The sequence below is a fragment of the Megascapheus bottae genome, chromosome 22 (genome assembly GCF_031878675.1).
Source record: "Megascapheus bottae isolate mThoBot1 chromosome 22, mThoBot2.hap1, whole genome shotgun sequence".
NCBI lineage: Eukaryota > Metazoa > Chordata > Mammalia > Rodentia > Geomyidae > Megascapheus > Megascapheus bottae.
This window is the reverse complement of record NC_143530.1, coordinates 36,427,669-36,454,303: the sequence shown is the minus strand read 5'-3', so window position 1 is coordinate 36,454,303 and position 26,635 is coordinate 36,427,669. Positions and strand designations below refer to the sequence as shown.

The window sequence follows — 26,635 nt, the reverse complement described above, 5'->3', positions numbered from 1 at the left end:
AGTTATTGGATTTCTTCTGTGTGAGTTACTGTTTGTTTACCTATCAAATAGACATTGAATTTGTAGCAGTTATTAAAGCAGACAACCATTTTTATTTTGAAAAAGGTCAACTATATAGTTTCATAAAAGATCACCTTAGCCCGCTGATCACTAGAAATGGTAAATTCTGTTAGCTTGCTTCTTTAAATACAAATATTTGAAATAATATAAACTGAAATCTTTCTGAAATTCTGAGGGCATTTTTTTCAGCTTGATAAAGTATCTTTATTATTGTGTGTATGCCAGTACTGAGGCTTTAACTTTAGGGCTCCATTCTCCTGTTTGTCATTTTTTTTTTTTTTTTGCCAGTCTTGGGTTTGAGCTCAGGGCCTGAGCATTGTCCTTGGACTTTCTCAAGGCTAGAGTTCTACCACTTGAGCCTCAGCATCACTTCTGGCTTTTTTCTATGTATGTGTTACCAAGGAATTGAACCTGGGTTGTCGTGCATGCTAGGCAAGCACTCCATTAATAGGCCAAACTCCTGGTCCCTGTTTGGCCTTTTTGCTGAAGGCTAGCATGGTACTACTTGAGCTACACTCTATTTCTGCTTGTTTGATTTTTTGTTTGTTTGTTTGTTTTTGTTTGTTGCTGACTAATTGGAAGTCAGTCTTATACATGATTCTGCTTTGGCTAGCTTTTAAACCTTGATCCTCAGATCTCTGCCTCTTAAGTAGTTAAAATTACAGGCATGAGCCACTAATTTCTGGCTTAGCTGAAGTCTCTTTTTAAAAGCAATATTTGGAAACAATTTAGTCATATAAATATTGCGGGTTAATAATTGGTGTAGTGCATATAAATTGGGAGAAACATAGAATTAAGCATATAATTCAGTCAGAGATTAACCAAAAATGCCTTTAACTAAATCCTTTAGAATGTCTTCAATGCAGAGATGTTTGTTTTAAAGTATTTCTTCTTACTCAAAATGGGAAATATGATGAAGTCTACGTAATTAAACCATAATAGTTGTATTAATATAGGCCTTCCACTTAGCAGAATAGATTGAGTTGTCATTTATTTATCTTCACTGAAAACTCACAAAAGTAATGAGAAAATTGAAAGTTGTAATGTAGAAGATCAAGAAGACAGAGGAAATATAGAAGTAATATCTACTACATCTTGTAGAATGGCAGTAGACAGATGGATGCCAGCTGATTGACAAAGCAGGCTGAAACCTGAGCCGCACCTATATATCTCATGTGCAGATCAGAAGAGTCATGTGAGAAACTGACCAGACTTTATAAACAGACTTGGAGACACAGACACTTAAACACGTCCTTAGGAGACAGCCTGGTGTGTGTCCTCTGCATGAGGAGCTTACTCTTAATTATGAATGTATGCCGAGGAATCATTTAACACAGGAACACTTCCAAAATGTAGGAACCAACTAAGACATTTTCAAAACACATGAAAAAGAATCTGAGAGGAGCAGAAGAATCATTTAAGTTAAAGCTCGTCAAGCAGGCACTCTACCATTTAGCTATATATTTCCAATCTAGAAGAAAATTTAAAACAAATAACCATCTCAAATTATGAAGCTATACTAAAAAGAGATTACTTTGCATGTAATAACAGAAAGATTAGAAAAAGAACAATTAGAACAAGAAGGAGCTCCTAGAAATTAGATACATGATGGCAGATGTAGGAAATGCGAACTGAGGCATTGGAAGATAATATTAAGTGCCTGCAAAGAGCAGAAAGAGAAAAGCTACAATTATGAAGAAAACTTGTAAACCCTATTATCACTAGGAACTTCAGAAGGAGGGAAAAAGGAAGCAAAAAAGGAGATCTCTTATAAGAAGGTTGTCGACAACTGAAGGATATGAATGTTTGAATATGAAAGGATTTCCTACTTACCTAACAGAATAAGTTGGGTAAAGGACCTATTGTCAGTATATATATTTGTAAAATTCACTGCATTAGGACTGAGGGTGCTTCAGAAAGATTTTATAATAAGGATCAAGAATCAAAAGAAACTTCTATTTACAGCAACATTTGAAGTAGAAAATGATTGCTACTTAGCGTATGAATATTTACTTAGCCAAATTCTCATCAAGTGTGAGGAAATAAAATCACTTCCAGGCATAGAAAGGTTCCAGTTTAGCTCATGTACCGTACACACTGAGATAGGAAGCTACTGCAAGACAGTGTGCTCCACACATGAGTAAGCCAAATAGAAGGATGGATGATCCAACACAGAAGAGAAGCAGTCCAGGAGAAAGTCAGAGAATTTTCTAGATGCCTCAGCAGCCTGCAGAGCAATGCTGTATCTCACCAGAGATAAAGACTTGAAACTAGGAAATTAATAGAAAATAGCAAATTAATATGCTTTATTGTGTCTAGGGGAGTTTTATAATCTAGAGTGAAGTGTTTAATAATGAAGTACTAATACGCATTTTTTTAAAGCAAGCGTGGCAAATAAGGAAAATGAGAACTTTACAAGAAAGGAAATAAAACTATAGCACAGTTGCAAACAGTATCCACACAGTATTACAATAAATGCAGAATTGTGATATAATTTACTAGGGATCTAGGGAAGAGTGATATTTTTTATTTGGAAATAACAGGTAAATATTAGAAGACACACTGCAGGAGTGGAATGTGACTACTTGTAAAAATTTGGACAAAGGTAGAGAGGGCTGGGGACCAGTCTTTATTAAAAAACAGTTTTTGTAGGTACAGTCAGACTTCGGAAAAATACCTGTACTATAAAGTGTTTTACATGAACTACTAGATGGAAAAGGTAGTCTCTAATAAAATGTTTCCAGAAACACTTCATGGAGGTTTGTAATACATAGCAGTGCACTAAAGACTTAAGAAATACTGTAGGAAAGATATTTGATTCAGCAGACTTTCTCACAATCATTTTGCACATGATACATATTAAAAATAAGCTACTTTGTATTCTGCCCATCAATTAAATTTTTAAATATTGATAGCAGAAAATAAGCCTAATTTTCTGATTCACAAAGAAATGTTTCTTGGGGGGGGAACCTTTCTTTGTATCAAAATGCTGTGCAAAAACTAAACCAATAATTTTACTTCAGTTTATGAGAATCAAATTTATTTTTGGCCAGGAGCATGGCCTAGTGGTAGCATGCTTACCTATCATGCATGAAGCCCTGGATTCAATTCTGCTTAACCACATACACAGAAAAAGCCAAAAGAGGGTGCTATGGCTTAAGTGGCAGAGTGCTAGCTAGCCTTGAGCAAATAGTGTCCAAGGACAGTGCCCAGGCCCTGAGTTCAAGCCTCAGGACTAGTTTTAAAAAAAAAAAAGAAAAAAGTATTTTACAGAGTTTATTGTGTGTATATATATATATATATTTATTTCAGGATATCTTTAAGGGCATATCAAAGTTTTTATTTCATATTTATATCAATATTGATGGCTTTAAACTTCATTATCCACTAGTAGACCCAGATATTGATCAGAAAGTGTCCCTAAATTTGGATAATAAGGCATCAAGGAAAAGAAAAAATAATTTTAACAGGAAAAAAAAATTTCATTTTTACATTGATGTACTTTTTTTTTTTTGGTGCTGAAGGCACTAAATCTAGAGGCCTTGCACACACTAGGCAAGGAATCTGTCACTTTACAACACTCCAGCCCTTTCTCATTGTAGTTCCAATATTAATACTTGCTTTTAAGGAAAGAAAACATTAATCTCTTTTAATCTTAGTTAGCTTAATTACATAGAAAACATTTCTTCCACAACCCTTCCCATCCATTCAGGTTTTGTGCTTATTCTTTTTCGTTACTTTGAAATTCTACTTAAGGACAAGAATTACTATTTTCTCTTAACAAAAACACATCTTTCATGTATCATAGTTTCTCTTAACAAAAATCTGTCTCAGTTGCTTGCTTTATTGTTTCTAAGATTTTGTTTCTTTCTGTTTTATAGTATTAGAGATGCAACCCACATAATTGCCCTACTATGTGCTGGGGCAAGTTCTTTATCACTAAACTATATCCCAAACCTTTATATCTAGGTACCATTTGTCAGTTGCAATTTATAAGTTCTAGTCATCTTCTAGTGAAAACCTAGTAGTTGAACTGTCATAAGCCAATGCTATTTTGTCATGAAAGTAAGACTTTTCCTCAGATGCAGCTCAGAACTCTTTATATAATAAGCCTATGTATTTCTAACAGCTATCTCTTTAGGCCACATTAGAGAAACAAAGAGCCCATCAGCTTTGTTATTGGTATTCCACAAATGAGGAGAACTCTTAGGTTCCAAAACATTCCCAGATCAACCCCCAAAATAAAGTAAATGTCATTGTAAATGTTGACAGGCTGGCTTTTAGATAAAATTCAGGCATAGATAAGAGCATGAAGTTCTGCCTTCTGAGTAGACAGGAAATGGTGCAGTTTGCTGTTGAAATGCTCTTATACTGGGTAGTGATGTATCCAGTATGGAAATTTCCCACTTGATCTTTCAAGATCCATCCACATAAGGAATTAAATCTGAATTTTGTGAAAAAAAAAAAAAGGATGGAAGTGTGGCATAGTAGTAGAGTGCTGCCTCGCATGCATGAAGCCCTGGGTTTGTTACCTTGGTACCACATACACAGAAGCAGCTGGAAGTGGTGCTGTGGCTCAAGTGGTAGAGCACTGGTCTTGAGCAAAAAGTGTGCAAGGACAATGCCTAGGCACAAGCCCTAGGATTGGCAAAAAAAGAAGTCCCCTGAGTCAGTCAGGATGGGGAGTGTTACTGTTTTACATTTATGTGTTTACCTTGATCAGATACAGTGTAGCAGAACTGAGGAGTTTACAGCATTTCAGATAAAGATTGGAAGGCAAAAGCTGAAGGATTTCCCAAAAGGTTAATATTCTCACCAGAGGGTGCTGGATAAGCTCAGAACTGAGAAGGCTTATGTTTTGTTCACTCTGGAGATAAACATTGTTGTAGAATCTTTGAGCAGATTTGTGTCAGCAGTAAGAAAGTTTAGATCTGGGATCATGTATTAGGGATGCTCATCTAAAGTCTGTGGAAATATTCCAAAGTCTGTGGAAATATTCCAAAGTTCAGAAAACTAAAAACTGAAGGTTTCTGGTCCTGTGCATATCAGTTAAGGAATATAATTTGTCCAAAAGAAAACTTCTGTCCTTTCTTTGCTGGTATAATAACAATAGTGGGAATCCTGCTGGATTGTGTGAACAAAGAGGGAACTCATCCACAATGCAAGAGAGCCCCAAACTCCAGGAAATGTGAGAGTACTCTCTTTTTTCAGTGGAAAGTATGAGAGAAATAAGATGGGCTGTGAGCTGTGGCATGACTACCCCTACACACTGTTTTATGTACCGGTGACTACAGACAGCATTAAGCGTAAAGCTGAACAGATCATTCTTGTATCTAAGGAAACTTACACCTAGAGAATATTTGGGTTTGGATACACCAGGGAACGGGGATTAAACTGTTAATGATTGTAGATGCTGAAGCAATCGTTCTTCTGTATGCTAGGTTTTTTGTGCAAGTAGCTATTACATGGAATAAGTAATTAGTGAATAAGTCCTCTGTTATTGGTACGAAACCATGTATACCCTTGGGCTTTAATGGGTGTTGAGGTAATCTGGGAAGAGGCTCAATGTGGGGCCTGATTGAATATTAGTGAATTCTCTAGTGTTGTTGTTGTTGTTGTTGTTGTTTGATTGGTCATGGGGCTTGAACTCTTGGCCTGGGCATTGTCCTTGAGCTCTTTAGCTCAAGGCTAGTGCTCTACCTCTTGAGCCATAGTGCCACTTCAGGTTTTCTGTCAGTTTAATTGGAGATAAGAGTCTCATGGACTTTCATGCCCAGGCTGGCTTTGAACCACAGTCCTCTGATCTTAGCCTTCTGAGCAGTTAGGATTACAGGCGTGAGCCACCAGTGCCCAGCAGATTCTGTACATTTTTTTTTTTTTTTTGCCAGTCCTGGGCTTGAGCTCAGGGCCTGAGCACTGTCCTTGGACTTTCTCAAGGCTAGAGCTCTACCACTTGAGCCTCAGCACCACTTCCGGCTTTTTTCTATGTATGTGGTACCGAGGAATCGAACCTGGGTCTTCATGCATGCTAGGCAAGCACTTTAACCACTAGGCCAAACTCCCGGCCCCTGTACATTTTTTTTTTTGGCCAGTCTTGGGCTTGAGCTCAGGGCCTGAGCACTATCCTTGGACTTTCTCAAGGCTAGAGCTCTACCACTTGAGCCTCAGCACCATTTCCGGCTTTTTTCTATGTATGTGGTACCGAGGAATTGAACTCGGGTCTTCATGAATGCTAGGCAAGCACTCTACCACTAGGCCAAACTCCTGGCCCCAGATTCTGTACTTTTTATTCCTCCATTGTCAGTATGTTGTGGCCCCATAGCCTTTGGTTGTCTCTTCTGCCCAGTAAAGATAGAAAAGTACATAAACATAGATCAGGAAATTACACAGTCAAGTCTCCATTAGAGATAAGCTGTATAAGACCTTTTTGCTTAGACAGAGGTCCCTGCCCAATAAGTTGACCTCAGTTTATTTCATAGAGCAAAAGGGACTAGTTTGTAGTATCACTTGCATAGGTTGAGTTGCTTGCTGTTTGGGGTTCATTTATTGTAGAAGTGTCCTGCCTACTGGTCCAAAGTTCATTTTAGGTTGCTGGTTTCCATGGAGCTGCTATAATTGCAAGGCCATTAGTTTGAGAGCTTCATATTTTTTATCTTGCTGAGATGGGAAAGGAGAGGGGGAAATATTCTGCTGTAATTACTAGTTTAGCCCATTTTGGAGCCTCCCATTGTAGCTTTTGTCTTTTTCTGAGCCCACTGATGTTGGGAGAGAATCAGTTTACAAAAAGGGCAGCGACAGCTGGTAGATGGTAGACTTACATCATCAATTCAATGGAAGCATAATGCCATAGGAAAGGGGTATCCCAATGAAACTTAAAACCAATGATCTCTGCTGGGCACTGGTGGCTCAGTCCTGTAATCCTAACTTACTCAGGAGGCTGACTTTTAAGGATTGCAGTTCAAAGCCAGCCAGGGTAGATATCTAAAGTCCTTGAGACTCTGATCTCTAATTAACCACCAGAAAACTGGAAGTGGTGCTATGGTTCAAATGGTGGAGTGCTAGCCTTGAACTAAAGAGCTCAGGGACAGCGCCCAGGCCCAGAGTTCAAGCCCACAACCAGAAAACAAAACAATGACCTACTTAGATTTCTCTTACCTGTGGATTTGGATTATAGACCTGTGTTAGTGGGAAGCACTTTAGGAATGGCTTTTGAAAGATCCTCTGAAGCCAGATGTGGTAGCTCACACCTATAATCCCAGCTACTCAGGAGGCTGAGATCTGAGGATCATGATTCAAAGCCAGCCTGGGCACTAAAGTCTGTGAGACTCTTATCTCCAGTTAACTGCTAGAAAAAACAACCTGAAGTGGGGCTAATGGTTCAAGGGCCAGGTTGGTAACCTTAAGCTGAAGAGCCCAGGGACAGTACCCCGGCCCAGAATTCAAGCCCCACAACTGACCAAAAAAAAAAAAAGATCCTCTGACATTTCTAGACTTTGCCTTTCAATGGATCAAATGGGGCTTGCTGAGCCACTGGCAATATTCTCAGGAGAAAATTACATCAATTTTCCTATTCCATTTGTTTTTTGGCTTTCTCAGATTCCATCAATGTGTGTGTTAATGGTAGAAGTCGGTACCTTGGAGTCTTAGGTTCCAATTAAGACTCTGAGGTTTTCTGTTTTGACAGAGTAGAGATAATTGCTTATGAGTTTTGACTTAGAATCTTTCCTGTATGCACATGCTACCTTCTTCATGTATATGCTCAACAGTAATATATCAGGACCAGATGGTAATTTAGTTTCTGAGGATCCTCTATACTGATATCCACAATGACTAATTTACATTGTAATAGCATTTAAAATGTGTAAGAGTCCCCCCCCCCCACTCCATCTCATCATCAGCATTTGTTATTTTCTTGATGATAGCCATTCTGACTGGGATGAGATAGAAGCTCAGTAGTGTTTCGCCTAGCATGCATGAAGACCTGGGTTTGATTCCTCGAAACCACAAAAAGCTGGACGTGGTGCTATGGCTCAAGTGGTAGAGCTCTAGCCTTGAGAAAGCCCAAGGACAGTGCTCAGGCCCTGAGTTCAAGCCCAGGACTGGCCAAAAAAAAAAAAGTAAAGAATGAAGTTGACTGACCGTTGGCTGAATGGAATAACGCTGTATTTGGAAAAGATAGGACATATTTTTTTTTTACAGTATAGGAATTATGGTGCTGGATAAGTATTATAAAAAGGAGATAATTTATGAAACCTTCACTTAGCTGACATGGAACATTATCCACTTGGCCCTTCTGTTTGCAGCCTGCAGGTCCTATCTTCCTGGTGTTCATTGTATTCAGCTATTTTAGAACATAAGTCGGAAGCTGATTTGATGCAGAACACCTCTAGAGTTTTAGTAAAACATAGACTACACAAAAAAGATAAATTAGCTTTTACTAAAGAAATTTCAAAATTTTATTAGTATTGATATAGATATATATAATTAGATATATATAGAGAGAATAAAAGTGTGTATATATATATATATGTGTAATTTATTATGTGTGGAAACCTGAAAACAACTTTCTTTGGCTTCTTTGTCACAAAATATTTAGTTCACAGTCAATCATTGTTTTCCTCTGCAGTTCATTTCCTCAGGAAGCTTTGCATTTCTGCACCATTAATTAACATGGACATTCCTGAAGGCTGTGAGCCTTGCTTTTTTTCTACATTCTTTCTCCTTTTGCTACTTCTCTCCCTTTGCTCAAAGGGGAAATGGCTACTCTGGTCTGATTAATTTTTAATGAAATCTATTTGGATTATCAATGAGAAAACACTGTAGTAAGGGCTTTTATAAATTCTTACATGGATGAGATGGTTTGTGGCTAGATTAAAATGTCCTCCATATTTTTACAAACTTTCATCTTTGATATATTTCATATGAAAAATATATGTGTTTGTGGGGGTTCTGATTCCAGGATTTAAACTCAATGCTTTCAGCTTGCTTTGTTTGCTTGCTAGGCTGGTCCTCTTACCACTTGAGGCATAATTTGCACGTGCATGCGTGCACGCATGTGTGTGTGTTGTTGTTGTTAATCAGAGGAGTCTCATGGACTTTACCATCTAGGCTGGCTTTGAACCATGATTGTCTGGATCTCACATTCCTGAGTAGCTAGGAGTACAGGTGTGAGCCAGCTGGACTGAATTTTGATGATCTCAGTTTTGTTGGTAGTATCCAAAGCATGATCTGGTGCTTACAGCCTTGTCCATCACAGTGAGCGAAAGTGTATTGTCCTTCGTTTTTATGGCCAATTCAGTGGTCCTGGGAGCTCGACAGTGGTGGGATGGCCAAACATCTGTCTCCTGAGGGTTGTCTTCCAAGAGCACCAGAGCTGCTGGAGGGCAGGCCATGGGCCTTCTTGCTTTTTATGGCTGTGGACACCTTTCTGCACTGCCTTTAAAGCCTTTGCTTTGGCTTCCTTCTTCAGTTGAGCACCATCATAGGAAAAGGTGTTACAATGTATGGATTTGTGTGGGGGAGGTAGTTATATTTTAGTGGCACTGGGTTTTGAACTCAGAACCTAGTACCACCATTTGAGCCATACCTCTACCTCTTTAGCTTTCATTATGAATAGTGTCTCACTTTTTGCCAAGGACCAACCTGAGACTGGTTCTTCTGTGCCTCAGAAGTGTATAATTTTTTTTGTTATAATGTGAGAGCAGAGTCCTGGGAATAGATTATTTTAAATTTGCATTTTTTTTCTCTCCTACAGGAAGGAACTTGAAGCCTTCAAAGGTAATTGTGTTTCTCACTCTAAAGACTTTGAGAACTAATTGATGTCAGATATTCTCTTGATGATGATGAAAAGAACTCCCTTTAAATGAGACAGTTTATTGCAAAGAGCAGAAGTTGCCTTAATAGTGTTCTTAAAATTACAAGTATGTTTGATATTCTTTTAACTACAAGTTCCTACAATGATTGTAAGTAGTTTGGTTTTAGACTGTGCTCTGAGGTTTTGAGAGTCAGGTCTGAAGAAGATTCTGTTTTATGTCCTGTAAATCTGAGGCACATGAAATGAGGGGAGAGAGGATGGTGACGACATCAGAGAGGGTGAAAGGAGGGCCATGACATGAGATCCAGTCTGGGCCCCTCAACTGGTGGGCTCACAGTTGCTTTTCCTTCCTCCCCCCTCCCAGAGGTTTCCAGTGTCAGACTTGCTCCTATTCTCATGCGGTCTTCCTTCTTCCCAGGCTCAGTCTCTCCTTCAGTAAAATTAGACACTTCAGCCATATTCTTTGATGCACAAAGCAATGTAGAATTGCCCTTTACTTTAGGGATCTCTCCCTCCCTCCCTCCACCCCCACTGGAGGAAGGACAGTTTTATTGTTGCTTTCATGTACAGAGAAATCAACATTGTACACTTAACCCAGCTTAGTGGCCCGTTCTTAGCCTTTACCATTTCCAGCTTGGCCATTGGAGCACCAGGTTTTGGACCCAAGATGTTGCTCCCCAGTGATGACATTGTTGTATCTGTCATTGTAGTTGGTTCTGAGAGCTTCCACCAGCTTTGCCAGCTATCCTTTGTCTTCCGAGTTGACTTGGGTGAAGGCAACAGTGGTACGTGACCCCAGCCTGGCCTTCTCCTTAATGATGCAGTAGGGAGTACCCATATATGGCAGGCAGGAATATAGCCAGCTCTGTGGGGTCCACATCATGTGTAGTCACCACAAACTGAGCCTTCTTGTTCTCCACCAAGGTAGTAACAGTGTTAACCCCTGTTGGAAGGACTGGCGATCTCTTCGTGGGGATGTCTCCTCTGTGGGCCAACAATCTCTGCTGCTGCTTCTGCTTTGTCTCTGGCCTATACTTGTGGGCCAGCTGAAGTAGGTGCATAGCTGTCTGGCGGTCCAAGGCCTGAGTAAACTGGTTAATCGCAGGAGGCACTTTCAGCCTCTTATACAGGATTACAACTTTGTCGTTGCACCTGGATGCTGTGGGGCTGTTTGACAAAATGGATGAGGTCCCTTTGGGGCTGGATGTCCTGTCCAATGCCCAAGTTCTTAGGCCTTTTTTCAAACAGAATTTACCACCTTCTTGGCTTCCTGCTTTTTCACAACAGCAGGTGCCAGGACCACCTTCTTCCCCTTGGCCTTCTTTCCTTTTGGCATCTTGGGTAGCTGGAGAGAGAAAGGAAAGAGAATTGTGGGTGATTTGTAACTGGAACAGTAATCGAAAGAGCTGGTGCCTGTGCACCAATTTGTATTTAAAGCCTTTAGGGAGGTCTTAAATGAGGAATACTGAATAGTTCTTGGTTGTGCTAACACTGCTCTTGGAGAAACACTAGTGAATACAAAAGAGTACAAACTTTCTGGCAGCTCAGGCCCTTCCACTTTGCAATGAAGTAGAAAAAAGTCACTGAGTTCAGGAGGATTAATGTCAATATGCAGGAAGATTTCAAATTATTAAAACTTCTTAAAAACCCTTCTAGCTTGTTTCGTGTTTATTATATTTCACATAAATTAGCACTGGCCTTTATATTTGCGGAATGATGAAATGTTTTTCCAGTATATCATTGAATTGTCAATGTGTTGGCTCTAGTTGGATGTTTTAGACAGATGACTACTTCTCTAGGTAAAAGGCATGAAGACTTACTGCCATTCTGGGCTTGTTTTGTCTAGATTTCTATTTGGCTCTCTGCAGCTGTGTGAGTGATTAAGTTCATGGCCAGTTGTTGATGGCAATGGTAAATGATCATGTTATATAATGCATTTTCATACTTAGCATTGTTCTTAACTTGTGAACCATTGATTTGTCTTAATTTGTGAACCATGAGAATTTTTAAACTCTTCATGAAATGCACTCTTTCTTCTTTCTTTTGATTGACTAGCTTAGCATCTTATGTAACATAAAGAGATGGAAAGATACAATCATGTTAATGTTAAAAGACAGGCAGGAATACACATTATGTAAAATGTCAGCTTTACTTGCATGGCGGTGTTGAAGCGTTCTTTTTATAGTTCATCCCTGTTCACAGAAGAAACCAGCATTTTGCAAAAGGTGAGGTGATGTGCATGCTGCTAGATAAATTCCATTTAGGCTAAGATACCTTGTTTACACACAGATCCCTAATTATGTACAATATTTCACAGCACATACCATCCACCTACAGGACAGTTGATGAATTTGAGTAAACCCTACATTTGAGTGTGCTCATGAATAGCTGTTTGTTCTTGTGCTGGGTGCAGGGACAGTCATTGTGGAGATGAGGTGGGGGATCATCTGAGTCTAGGAATACAGGACCAAAAGAACACAGTGAGTCCCTATTTTTTAAAAAAAAAAAAGTTTTTCTCTTGAATGTTATTATTTCAAAGTTGAAATAGCCTGTGACAAGAAAAGCAAAAATATAAATGTTCCTCCACAGTGTTGATGGTAGGATGGAGGGAGGGGATTAAAACTACTTTGCAAACCATTGTTAACTTTTTTTTAATCTGTCACAAAAGACCAAGTCCATTATAATACTACTAAATAGACCATCTCACTAAGAAAATATAACAATTACATGTGTACCCAATAACAGAACTCCTGATTATATTTTTTTAAAAAAGATTGGTGAAATTGAAATGACAAAAAAGCAACAATAGGAAGAAATTTCACTATCTGGCATTGGATTAAAAAACAAGATAGCATTGGGTGGTTCATGTCTGTAATCCTAGCTACTCAGGAGGCTGAGATCTGAGGATTGAGGTTCAAAGCCTGCCTGGCACTAAGGTCTTATCTCCAGTTATCCATCAGAAAACCGGAATTGGTGCTGTGGTTCTAAGGGTAAGGTGGTAGCCTTGAGCTGAAGAGGTCAGGGAGAGTGCCTAGGCCCAAGCCTCACGACCGACAAAATTTTTTTTTTTTAAAAAGAGAAAAAAGAAAATAGCAAATCAATATGGAAACATGGCCGGCAGTGAGTGGGGATTCCTGATATAGGTGGTGAGGACTGGGAAAAGAAGAAATAAGGAACTAAACAGATGGGGTCAGGAGGACTACAGCCCAAGTCAGCAGCCCAAGAGAGCTGTGAGCTTAAGACTGTAGCCCCGTTTATTTGTAAATCCAGTCTTACATAGTTTCCTAAAAGCAGGAAACTACCAGGGGTTACTTTCGTACAAAATAACAATCAGGTCTTAGATAAGTCAAGCAAGAAGCAATAAGCAATAAGGCCGGGAAGTTCCCAATACAGTTAACATAGCTCAAAGTTCATAGGCATGGCGTCATTTATCACGGTACAAGTTGTTTTCCATGACATCTCATTTCTTTGTGTGGTTATCTTACTCGGTGATGCAGATTTATGGGCCAGCCTGACTCCACACTCCGGCTCCCAACAGGGTTCTAACAACACTACAGATTGAAAAGACCTAACATAAAGAACATTCCACTCAATACGAACATTCCACTCAATACCATCAGAACGTTCTTCTTAATTGCCATGAAACTTTCTCCTGACTAGACCACTTGTTTAAACTTTTCTCACTTTGCTTTTGTATGTCCTTTTTAAGTTATATCAAAGCAAAATATGGTATCTACAACAGTTATTTTTATCCAGCTTGTGTCTGGGCAAGTGACCCACTGAACTACCTCTCCATCGCTTTTTTTTTTTTTTTTTTTTTGCTGCCGCCAGTTCTGGGCTTGAGCTCAGGGCCTGAGCACTGTCCTTGGACTTTCTCAAGGCTAGAGCTCTACCACTTGAGCTTCAGCACCACTTCCAGCTTTTTTCTGTGTATGTGGTACCGAGGAATTGAACCCTGGCCTTCGTGCATGCTAGGCAAGCACTCTACCACTAGGCCAAACTCCTGGCTCCCTCCATCCTTTTTTATTATTACTGTTTTTGTTTTTGTTTTGAGAATGGTCTCTAAGTTGTGTAAGTCTGGCCTTGAACTTGTGATTCTCCTGTTTTTTAGCCTCCTGAGCAGTTAAAATTACACACATAAATAACCACACCTGGCAAAAGTAGGACCTTAAAAGTACTAATTTTTTGTTTTTATGAGGGAAGGATTCCTATTGTTGTAAGCACATGCAGTTTTTGACAGCTCTGAGACATGGAAAATTAGCCAGGTGTTTGTTGACTTGTCTGTAATTAGGGTTATTTTAAAAATTGTCATTTTATGGGCCGGGAGTTTGGCCTAGTGGTAGAGTGCTTGTCTAGCATGTGCAAAGACCCAGGTTCAATTCCTTGGTACCACATACATAGAAAAAAGCCAGAAGTGATGCTGAGGCTCAAGTGGTAGAGCTCTGGCCTTGAGAAAGTCCAAGGACAGTACTCAGACCCTGAGCTCAAGCCCAGGACTGGCCAAAAAAAAAAAAAAAAAACTTAAAAGAAATTATCATTCTGTGTTCCTTTTTTTTTTTTTCTTCCAGTCCTGGGGCTTGAACTTGGGACCCAGGCACTGTCCTTGGACACTTTCTGCCCAAGGCTGGTGCTCTGCCACCTGAGCCACAGCTCCACTTCCAGCTTTTTCTGTGTATGTGGTACTCAACCCAGGTCTTCGTGCATGCTAGGCGATCACTCTAGGCCACACTCCCAGCCCTGGGTGTACCTCTTAAGAGTATGTTTTTAAAAAATGTAATAAATCTACAAGTGAAAAAGCATAGAAGGAGGTCTAGTAGTGGATGCCTTCTTAACTCATAAAATTCCTGGCTTAATGTCTGGCCTTAGTATCTGCATGCACATACTCCTTTATTTTCAACTAAGTACCTTGCTGAATTAACCATTATTCTCATTTTCTCTATAAAACTTACTCAAAGTATGAATTTTTATATATGGTAGGCTATTGGCTAATATACCTAAATACTTATTTCCACAATTGAGTTAAATGCCTAGAGAGTGGTATTGGCTTATAAAGTCATTTGTACTAGTTATTATTGTCAAATAGAGTTTAAATATCAGATAAAAGGATGAAACCTTAATGTTAAGAATTATACTAAAGTGTGTGTTCAGGTAGGGAGTGAGCCTAATGCAAAATAATCAAAGCATAAAAAGGCTCAGGGTATGGCTCATACAAGAACTTCTGTTTAGCAAGTGTGAAGCCCTGAGTTCAAACCCCAGTACTATCAAAAGGGGAATAGAAAAAAGAGAAGGGGATAGAAATAAAATTTCAGTTTGAGGTCTTACAGATGGAGCAGTTCCCGTGAGAAATAGAAGTCATGAAATATGAAATGGAAGATGTTCTCTGAACCAGAGATTTAGGAAACTGTTAGAAGTCTCACGTTTATATGATTTGAATGTGGAGTGTGACCTAACTATCCTTAATCCTCAGGAAGCTCAAGTGCTGTGGCAGAGATTGTAGGACGGACAGAAGTAAACATGTAATTTGATTATAACCTTGGGATAGTAGGGATAAGCTGAGGTACAAGTGGCCAACCAGGGAGGTAAGGACACACACTCACAGGATGATGAAGACATTCCAGAAAGAGGAAAGAACAGTTGCACAAAGATGCAGCTATGTTTATTTCTAAAATTCAAGCTAAAGATCAATTTCTTGCTTCTTGAAGGAAGTTGAACTATTTTTCCTGTCTGAAGCATATGGTATGTGGGGAAGGGGAGCATGTAGGCAGCAATCCATGAAGCACAGCCTTGTGTCGTGCACAGGAATTTGGATTCTTCCCTTTAGACTGGTGGTCTCCACAGAAGGTATGAGTATACAAAGCAATATGAGTCAGAAACCAGTGGCTCACACCTATAATCCTAGCCATTGAAGAGGGGAAGACCTGATGAAGACCTGATGATCATGTTTTGAACCCAGCCAAGCCTAGCCAACAAAGTCCATGCCACTCTTTATCTCCAGTTAACTACCAAAAAGCTGGAAGTGAAGCTGTGGCTCAAAGTGGTAGAGCACTAACCTTGAGCAAAAGAGCTCAGGGAAAGCGCCTAAGCACAGAGTTCAAGCCCCACGACTGACCAAAAATAAATTGCTTTAGAAACAAACTAGGAAGTGGGAAGGCCCAGCAGTTTTAGTTAGGACAGCAGGATCAGACCTGCATTTCAGGGAAGGTCTTTGGGGATCATCCAGAAGACAGGGAAAAACAGCAAAAGAAAGCTGATTTGAAAGTGGTAACTCAGGCCCATGGATCCCAGATACTTGGCAGGCAGATATTGGAAAATTGCTTGTATTCATGAATTTTAAGACCAGCTTAGGCTGGGGGAGGAGAGGGGAAAGAAAGGAGGGAGCAAAGTTTTAATTGGGAGGATTTGAACCAGCTGAGTGGTAGAATGAGAGAGACACTGATTCCAGAAACTTCTTAAGTAGGTAGAATAAAGAGAACTTTGGTTTCTTTTCATCCCTTGCCCATTCGCCAATTGAAGGACATTCAGATTATTTTCAGATTTGAATATTCTGAATAATGTTTCTATAAATTTTCTTGTGCAAGATTTTGTGTAGGCATATATTTTCATTTCTCCTAGGTAGCTAAAACTAGCATTTCTGGATCATATGATTGTTTCACCTCAAACATTTTTCCACAGGAGCTATACCACTTTACACTCCCACCCACAGTGTATGAGGGTTGTAGTTTCTCCTTGTCATTGACAGTATATCTGACTGTTTTACCACTTATGTTGAAGTCTGGGGTCCATTTCCAGTTAATTTTTTTGTTTGTGTGACATGAAACCAAAAATTTCACTTGCTGGTAATCCAGTTCTCTCAGAGCTATTTTAGGGTTCTTTGTCCCACCGAATTGCTTTGACACCTTTATAGGAAACCAGTGACCGTCATAATAATGACACAGCAGTATTGTTTGACATCATTTGGACTATTTAGGTCTTCTGCATTTCCATGCACATTTTCCAGCCACTTTGACAACTTTCCTTTTTTTATTTATCCACAGTTTTGATCAGGGTTATATCGTAACTAAATCAGATTTAGGAGAACTGCCATGTTTTCCTATTGCATCTTCCAGTGCATGAATACCGAATGTTTCCCTCTTCCAGTTTTCTCTGAGGTGAGCAGGACTGTGCAAGTGCCTTTCAGGGACGTGTGAAGAAATAGTGTCAGCCTTGCACAGAGGGCAAGTGAAACCTAGTCCTTGGCAGTTATGAGATTAATGGTGGTGATGGGGTGGGGTGGTCTCAGCAGCATGGCTGTGTGCATGTGGCGGGTGGGGTGGGAAGCAGATGGCAGGGTTGTAAAGGATGCAAAGTTCTCTCTTGTTCAGTCTTGTGATCCTTGTGCTTGTCTGCTTACTCTAGATAACGTTAGAAGTGCTTAAATGAATAAGCTTTCAAAAGCTGAAGGAAGAAAAGAGAGAATTTGGTTTTTGTTTTGCTTTTTTTTAATTGGGAAGAAACTTTGAGTTATCTGTATGAAAAGGTGATACAGGTTATGGAAAGGCAGAGACAGGCTGGTTGGTAAATTGTCACTCTGAGGACACCGAAGACAGCAGAATTTACAGGGAAAGACAGTTTGTTTGCAACTATTGGCATTGTAATGGCTTAAGATATTTATTAAAATATATATAGCACATTCCAAGCCATTGGTTAGTATTGCTGAATTTAAAGGAGCCTTTAGGCCAAAATTACATTAAAAATGAGATGGGAGAAATTTAAAGATGCCTATGTAACATAAGTGTAACATATTTATTTCTTACGTTTCTGCTTTCAGACAGCCAGATTTCTTTGTCGTGTGTGTATGTGTGTGTATGTATGTGTATGTGTTACTAATGCATCTTTGTGCCTAGATAACAAATTCTAAAGGATTTAGTATATTTTCTGCCTCCCCCTGCCTTTGAGCTGCATTTGGTATGATCCCAGATCAGTGCATATATCTTTGTCCACCAGAGCTCCCGAGAGCTTGCATTTTGCTTTTAAAGGCAGTAGATTCTGATGAACGTCTGCTTAAGCCATCAGCAGAAACCTAACAGGCTTAATACAGTTTCTTTGGAAAAAACCTGCTCCTGGCTCCAGCCTCCTTTCCTTTGTTCTCCATCCCAGAAGATGCACAAGAGCGGAGCTCCCTGGTAACTGGAGGTTTCCTTTGGCCGATACGGCTTCTGTTTACTTGCCCAGTTCTCAATCCATGTCATCTCCAGGACTCACCGAAAAGAGTCAGAGGAATCCCTGTAGGTGGAACTTTATTGCATGTTTTTCCTTAGCTGCTTTTCTTTAAGATTGTTACTTCCATGCTTGGGTGAAGTGCTATCATTGCATGGTATACAAATGATACATTATTAAAAGGCAGAAATTAAATTTCAACTTGATTTGACTATTAGCAGTACATTTTAATGAGATTTTTATTTTACCAATAAATAATCATTATTAAGTATCCAAACAAATGAAAAATGTTGCATAGAAATCTTTACATTTATAATAAATGTCTTCTGGCCCATTAGGTGAAATTCACCAAACATTTTTATGAAGTAGCACTGATGTTAAAAGATAAACATTAATATAAGGGAAGAAGTTCTACCTTTTAGAATAGAGTCTCTGTGTTTGTGTGGTGCAGGTCTGCAAAGCTAATTTGGTTTCTGTTGTTGTCATTATGTTTGTTTCTAAGAAGTTAATATGGCTAAGAATGTGAGCCATATCCTGCAACAGTGGAAAGTTAAAATTCATGTCATATATGGATCCATCTAAGATGGCTGATTCTCAGAATGGGTTTTGAAAGTGTCATATGCTTCATGCAGGTTCAAATATATTATTTCATAGTTTTATAGAATTTCAGTATACATTTTAGCCCCTGTTTATCAGAGGATATAATTTTAGACACAGCATTTTTATACATACATATACAAAGGTATAAACTTGTGGCATTGGCTGTAAAAAAATTATACCTTAAAATAGTACTAGTTTTTGTTTTGTTATGAATAATTCTGTCCTTAGAAGTAATTGAGGATTAATATCTCCTAGTTACTACTTAAGAGCAAGTAACTGACAACTCCCTATTTGGCCTTTTAGAAGGCATGTATTGTGATGTGGCATACATTTATCATATCCTGTTAGGTAGAAGCCTGCTTATTTTAGAATAACCTCTTTAGATTACAAACTAGAATATGGTACATGAAAGTTATATTAAAAGATGCAGGTATTTTCCCCTGCTTTATGTCCATCTTGTAGCTTAGTGAAACCTCTCATGCTCTTCAAGCGCAGACTTTTGTCTTTTTGGCAGTGCTGAGTATTGAACTCAGCCTTATGCATGTTAGACACATGTTCTAACACTGAGATCTGTTCTCTGCCCCATGCTGGACACATATTAACTGAAGTAAAATGATTTCTCAGGAGCTCATTAAAATGAATATTAATGAAGTAGATACCAACTGGAGCATCTTCTTGGACATGCTTATTAGATGATCAGAAAAAAAGACTAATGAAAATATAGTGAGAACTTTAGGAATGCATAAGAAATGCTTGTTATCTCTTATGCACATTAATCTCTAAGAGTAAAGATTTCATGATAGGTATAATTTGGCTTTACATTTCAGTATTGATAATTATTCATCTAAGAAATTACTCCCTGAAAATCTTGCCTAATCAATGAATACTAATGAGTTTAAGTGTCTGTTGTTTTTTTGTCTAATGTCAGTATGTGTGTGCATTGTTCTATAGTCATGTAGCAGTGTTTAAAGACACTGTGTCTTATACTACAAAAATACATATATTTATTTTTGTTGTCCTTTAATTTCAGTTACAGGACAGTTTTCAAACCTACTAAAGACTTTAATACTCTGTCATAAACTGCCATGCTATGGCAAGACTAGCTGTCTAAAATGATATTCTGTATTAAAGAGGAATTGGCACTCAGATAGCTTGTTTAGGCACTAAACTAAAAATAGAGCCTAAGATTGAGTTTATGATGCTTAAACATTGCTTTTCTATGATTTCATAAAGATAATATACCACTATTGTACAATCAATTATAGCAATAGATCATTTTAGGATTGGTACAACTTTTTGTTATATAACTTATGTTTGGTCTCATTAATAAGTACAGTGATTCTGTTTATGTTTTTTTTTGCTGAAACATGGTATAAACTTGACAGTAAGAATTATACCTTGACAGCAAGAATTATAATAAAATTGTAATGACAGCAAGAATTATAATGAAATTCTAGCAGCACAAAAGAAATTCTTTGAAAATTTTGCCTTTCAGGTTCAAAAAGAAAACTCTTATCTGTTGAGTTCACATGGAATATCATGATCTTGTTTTAGTTTTTTTGGAGGTTTGTGCTGAAAGCCTGTGTGATCTTGTAGCCCTGTCGGTTACACTGGTAAGGGCAGCTGCCAGACTGTCACCTTCTCAGAAGATTGGTTTTGTTCTTATAGACTTCAAGAACGAGGGAGTAGGCAGGTCTGTGGAACTCTTCCCCTTATTAAAATATTCATTTTGCCTTCCCATTCCACGCTGTAAAAAGAGGTATATGGAAATGTGGCTAATTTGATTGTAGTAGGAATAGTAAATTATAGAGGAATTAGTACTTGGAAATAGAAGTGTAAGTAACTAATGAAACATTGGAAAATACTAAGCTACTCAGTCCCCTCTTTTTATTAGGTGTTTGTGTTAAGGATTATGCAGGATGTGGTGGTATATACCTATATGGGGGAGGCAGAGGTAGGAGGATCATGGTCCAGACAAAAGTATGAAACTAACCTGCAAGATAAATGAAGGCAAAAAAAGGCTAAAGATGTGGTTAATTGGTAGAGTTGAGCACAAGGCCTCAGTAGCACCAAAAGGTGGAAAAGTATAAGACAACAAAAATTAACTGCACTTATTGATATAGTAATAGAAGGTCTTCTCTCCTGGGTGCATTCCTGGGATGCTGTCTGCCAACTTTAGGCTGCTTGTTGTAGCTGGCATACTCCACCATTCTCTACTTCTGATGAGACAAATTCTCTAGGAATTTTCTGCTTGGCTTGGCCTCCAACTTCAATCTTCATAATTTCAGCCTCTCAAATAATTAGAGTTACAAGTGTGAGACCCTGTTACCTGGCTCCTTGTGACAATTCTTATTGTAAAAAAATAATAAAAAATAAGCCTAACTAAAACTGATCAATAATCTCACTGTTCCTACAATAGTTGTGTATGCTTCAGGTAATGATTTCTAAGAATGTCAGGCAGTATCCCTTTTTCTGAACCTCTCGTGTCATGTTTTAGAGAAGCCTTTGAAGTCTTGTCATGTAGTTCCCTACGGAGTAGTTCATCTCTGAGCACTTGTGAAGGGAAGCTTGAGCAGCCCTTGCTCTCCACAGACCTCGTCCCCTCCTCGTGTTCCTTTCAGAGATGATTAGCTGGCTGGGACACTGTGTTTATCCTCATCTAGTCACACTCTAGATTTCTAGCACCCTTTATAAAAAGTAGTTGTGTAGAACTGTACAGTCTTCAAACAATAGTGACTGTTCCTGCTTGAGCTCACGCTCTCTGTTGGACTCTTTTTCTTTTTCTTTTTCTTTTGATACAATGCTCACCCAGGTCTTTAACACAAAAGTACCCCAATCATTTTTTTTTTTAGTGAACCCTCATCGTAGACTCATATACTATACAGACATACCAACCAAAATGGGGAGAGCATATAAACTTTTGTTCCTATTTTCTCGTAAAGTGAGATCTGCCTTATAATCATTAACACATTTTGAAAAGTACTGGTTTCCAATAGGGAATTTAGGTACCTGCCACCTTTAATTGTAATGATGCTGTAATAAATTAGCAAGTTGTGTACCTGAGCAGCTGGCCAGAGCTGTGAACAAACACCTCCCCTTCCCGAGGTCTCACATGCCATGTGTCCTCAGTTCACTCACCATCCAGCAGCCAGTCAAGTACTCATGGGTTTCCTGCACTACTCTTGGCCCCAACTGCTGACATTCCCATCTCTTCTTGATCCATCCCTGATTTCACTTGGCTCTAGGAGCCAGAGGTATGACCATTAGAAGGCTTATAGAAGAGGGTAAGGCTGCCTTTTTTTTCTGTATCAAAAACGTTAAGGATCTATTATTTGCTGAACTGCTGAATTCATCTTGAACTAGACAGTTTTTTGAAAAGTCTTTTTCTTACTGACCTAAAAAATACATTTCCAAGTGGAAAATATGTGGGCATCTGAAAGCTATTTTGGCCACAACCTTGAGAACACGTCTTGCTCTTTTTTTGCATGACATCTTTTCATGCTACATTTGCAACTTCATTACTTGTGAGATAAAATGCCAAAACACTGGTTATAACTGGAGATACTCTCCTAGCATTCCAGAGGTTCTGAGGTCTCCTCCTGTCTTCCACGTGCTTCTGCAGACAAGTGCCATATCAAGTAATATCCGCACTACTTGGGTTTCCTTACTCCTCATCCTGTTTGTTTCTCTGAGACTCCCTTCTTTCTCAGATGGCATTGTCTCTGTAGAGGATTTTGAATTGTGTTATATTGTAAAGAACAAACATTTTGTTTTCTCAGACCTGTGGTAAAGCAGGTTTATATCACTGTATACCTTAAATGAACTCTAGCCCAAAGAAATAAAACAATGAAAATATTTTTGTGCATGTCCCCCAAAAGTAGTCATTACATGGCTGATTTGATTTGTGTAGAGAGAATCAAGTGAAGGTACTGCTGTGTTTGGAGTATAACAGTGGACAAGATGGCAGAATTGAATTCAGACTACATGAAGAAAAAAAATGTTTTATATAAAAATTTCTTTTAAAGCTGGGCACCAGTGGCTCACACCTGTAATCCTAGCTACTTGAGAGGCTGAGGTCTGAGGATTAGGTTCAAAGCCAGGTTGGGCACTGAAGTCCATGATACTCTTCTATCTAACTAACCACCAGAAAACCTGAAGTGGCTCTCTGGCTCAAGGGGTAGGGTGGTAGCCTTGAGCTAAAGAACTAGGGGACAGTGCCCAGACCCAGAGTTCAAGTCTCATGACCGACAAAAAAATAAATGAATGTAAAAATCCCTTTTTAGGTTTGTATTCAGAAAAAAGGCTTATTAACTCCATGCTGGAAAATCTGCCACCAGTATCCTCTCATCTTTATATTAGGAAACTTGTGATATACTATTTTGACTGAGAAAGGGTCTTACCAGCAGCTAATAAGTAGACTTCTTTTCATGGCCAAGTAATTCTAAAGACAGTCTTCTTGGAATGGCTAAATGCTTCAGGGCCCGCCTCTTCCTCCCTCACAAGCATTTTTTTTTTGAGAATTTGTATGGAGCAGCTTGCCCAGGGTAGCACTCTGGGGGCTGGAGGAGATTTATTTCAGTGTGCATCAAAAGCGTGACTACACTCGCTTCTAAGTACATTCAGTGAAAACGGTATGGTGACAGTGGACTAAAGATAGAGATATATGGTGATATATTTTCGTAGACTTGACAGTGGGGAGGGAGGGAAGGAACTTGCTCTCTGCCCTCTTAAGTCTGATAATTGAATCTGGTGAAATAAACTGACAGATGAATAGGAAAAAAGGCATACTAGTTAGCCATGTGCATAAGAGGATCAAGAAGAAGGTAGTACCAGTAACCAGGCGGAATTTAGAAGCTCAGACAAACTCTCCGTAGAGTGGCGGACAGTGGGGATGTAGGGTTTTGTAGAGAGCACATGATTTTTAGGAGAATGAGTGATTTTAAATAGGCAGTAGCCTGGGACACAGTTCCTGTGCTCCAGGTATGGCATCACCTCCTGTGAGTTAACCTTCCCTCATTGATGTCAGGCAGTGGGGGGCTCTAGACAGTTGTCCTCCTTCTGGAAGAAGTTCCCTCAGAGAAGGGGGTGTGGAGAAGGCCCTTCCCTGTGCATGGCGGGGAAGAGTGTGGGAGCAGGAGAAAGCAAAGCCTTGGTTCTAAGGCTGCTACTTAGAAATGTCAGAGCATTCAGCCTGTCCATGTGCTATAATGTCACATGCTGTCATGTGGGGGTTTGCTGTTGGAACACCAGCAGCAGCCACCTCATGTGTCCCTATGCCCTACATGCTCTTTTGGGCATTCTCTTCTTAGTCTCACATACTTCCTTTTTTTTCCCCGGGGTCCTGGGGCTTGAGCTCAGAGCCTGGGCACTGTCCCTGAGTTTCTCTGTGCTCGAGGCTACCACTCTTCTAGTTGAACCACAGTGTCACTTCTGGCTTTTTCTGAGTAGTTTATGAGAGAAGAGTTTCACAGACTTTTCTTCCCAGGTTGGCTTCAGGCTGTGATCCTCAAATCTCAGCCTCCTGAGTGGCTAAGATTATGTACAGGTGGGAGCCACCTGTCCAAAGACTATTAAAGTCTTGTGTGTTTTGTTCTCCCCATCTCCCTCTCCCAGAGCTAGCTGTGTTCAGAGGGAAAAAGTGTTAATAGTGCTTGTCTCTTCCATAGGTCTGGCACACAGTGGGCCCTCTGTCTGGTGGAGAGGGGGAAAACATAAGAGCCAGATGGATGGGGCTTAAATACCCTCTTCGTGGGAGAGAAGGCACTGGGGATGTCAGCAGTTCAGAGGGTTTGTAAATGACTTCAGGGAAATGAAGAGGCCCAACAGCAGGTAGTAACCTGGGGTAAAAACCCTGGGATAGCTCTTTTAGTCTCTTCCTCTAATGTGTCTTTAATTGTCACATGAATGAAGTTTTAGGGAGAAAAGCAAAGGCTGCTGTGCCCCTCTTTTCCATGGACTTGGTCTTCAGGTAAGGAGGGAGCTGCAGAATGGCTCTTCTTGATTCTGCTTCTCTAATGCTGTCCATTTGAGGCCCTAGGGGGCAGGTGTGGATTGTCCTTCCTAGAAATTTTGTGAGGATAAGTGAAGAAAACACTGCTATCCATGTAATAATACATAGTTAATTTTAAGGGGTTTGTAATTATGGATTCATTCTAATTGTTAATACTTATTGATGGGACTCTTTGCTCCATATTTTATTATACTTGGCCAGCCTTTCATGCAAATAATAGAAAGGTAAAATATCAGTTGGCTATTTTTATCATACCTATAGCTTCAGAATTCAACCTTGTTTTCCAAAGTAGTTTATTTACAAGTGTAGAATTCAGAGAATTTTGTGAAAAATGACTTGAAGTTCCAATATGAAAAATCTCTTTTGAGTTTTAGGATGAAGTCTTTGAGCTTTGTTACAGACTTAGTCCCTCATTCCTCATAGGTTTGTTTTGTAGCCTGCAGCCAAATGTAGGTTGTAGAGAGGCAACAAAATGGTAGCCACTACTGTACTACTCAGTGGACTCTTGATTACTGTGGGCTGCCCCCGGGGTACAGGGTGGGCATGGCAGAAGTCCACTGGAAAGCATTGCAGTCAGCCAACCTTTTGACAAGCTAGTATTTTTGGGGTGGGGGGTGGGACACCTGTCTTCAAATCTTGAAAAAGATTGCACATGGTGCTGATTTTCTCCTTCAGGAGTTTTCAAATACAAATAAAATTAGTATAATGGGCCCTAGATGCCCTTGAGTTCCACAAGTAACACAGGACCATTTGAGTGGCTTCTGTACCTAGCTCTCAAGTTCTGCGTCATTTCATTTCCTCCATAAATAACTCAATCATAACTCTTAAGACTATCATAAACACAATATTATTACCCATAAAATTATATAACAAGTCTGGATGTGATCCACCTGTAATCCTAGCTACTTAAGGAGGCTGAGATATGAGGAGGGTCATGATTCAAGGCCAGCCCCAGTCTGTTTATTGGCCATCTCATTTCATAAAAACTGGACTTGGTGGCACATACTTGTCATTCAAGATACTCAGAAAGCATAAATAGAAAATTTGTAGTCCAGTCCAGAGAGACACTATTGAAACAAACAAAGGACATCAAGAAAGAGCTGGAATCATGGGTCATGTGGACAGTTGCAGGTTCTGAGTTCAAATCCAGTACTACCAAGATGCTCATGTCTGTAATCCTAGCTACTCAGGCTGAGATCTGAGGATCACGGTTCAAAGCCAGCCCAGGCACTAAAGTCCACGAGACTCTTATCTCCAATTAATCACTAGAAAATAAGAAGTGGTGCTGTGGCTCAGTGGGGTAGGGTGGTAGTCTTGAGCAAAAGAGCTCAGAGCCAGTGCCCAGGCTGAAGTTCAAGTCCCATCACTCCCCCACCCCCCAAAAAAAAATACTGTAACAATGATTGCAGTTCTTTGAATTTTATACTACCTAGTTTTCTCATTTTAGGTTGATTAAGAGTATGGTTTTAGATTATTCTTTCTCTAAATATATCTAGTACTCAGTTGAAAACTGCCTTGATTCACATTCAGATGTTATCATCATAAACTTTTATCCCTTATTAAGTGAAAAATCTGTTAAAAATAAAAACTATCGGTATGATTAGCTTATTTTTAAGCACTCCCAGGAAGAACTGAGTGAGCAATAATTTAAAAAGCAAAGTGTTTACTCTGAAAATAGAGTTGACCTGTCTTATGGATCTGCTGGAAGAGAAAAGAGTTTAATATTTTATGTGATAGCGTGTTCCTTGGTTTTAAAGGGTAGAGTTTTTGGTAAGCAGGTTCTTTTAACATTTAGAGAAGTATCATTCAAGTTCCTCTTTTTTTGTTCTTTTTGGCAAATCCATGGTTTGTCCCCACCACCACATCTAAAGGAGCAAAAGCCGCTCCTTACCCTTTCCATTGCAGAAAGGAGAGAGGCCTTCGAGCCATCTCTCCTGTAGACATTCATGTGCTCT

General features: G+C 39.4%; 1 protein-coding gene and 1 pseudogene across 1 annotated transcript in view; one reads left to right on the top strand and one right to left on the bottom strand.

The window, feature by feature from the left end:
- Dtnbp1 (dystrobrevin binding protein 1) overlaps nucleotides 1–26,635 on the top strand; it is an 81,458-nt gene that overhangs the window by 23,851 nt on the left and 30,972 nt on the right. The window contains exon 7 of the mRNA XM_090356509.1: nucleotides 9,815–9,837. Coding sequence (XP_090212635.1) covers nucleotides 9,815–9,837 — 23 coding nt within the window. The remainder of the gene's footprint in view (nucleotides 1–9,814; nucleotides 9,838–26,635) is intronic.
- On the bottom strand, nucleotides 10,464–11,213 carry LOC150048521 (large ribosomal subunit protein eL8 pseudogene; annotated as a pseudogene).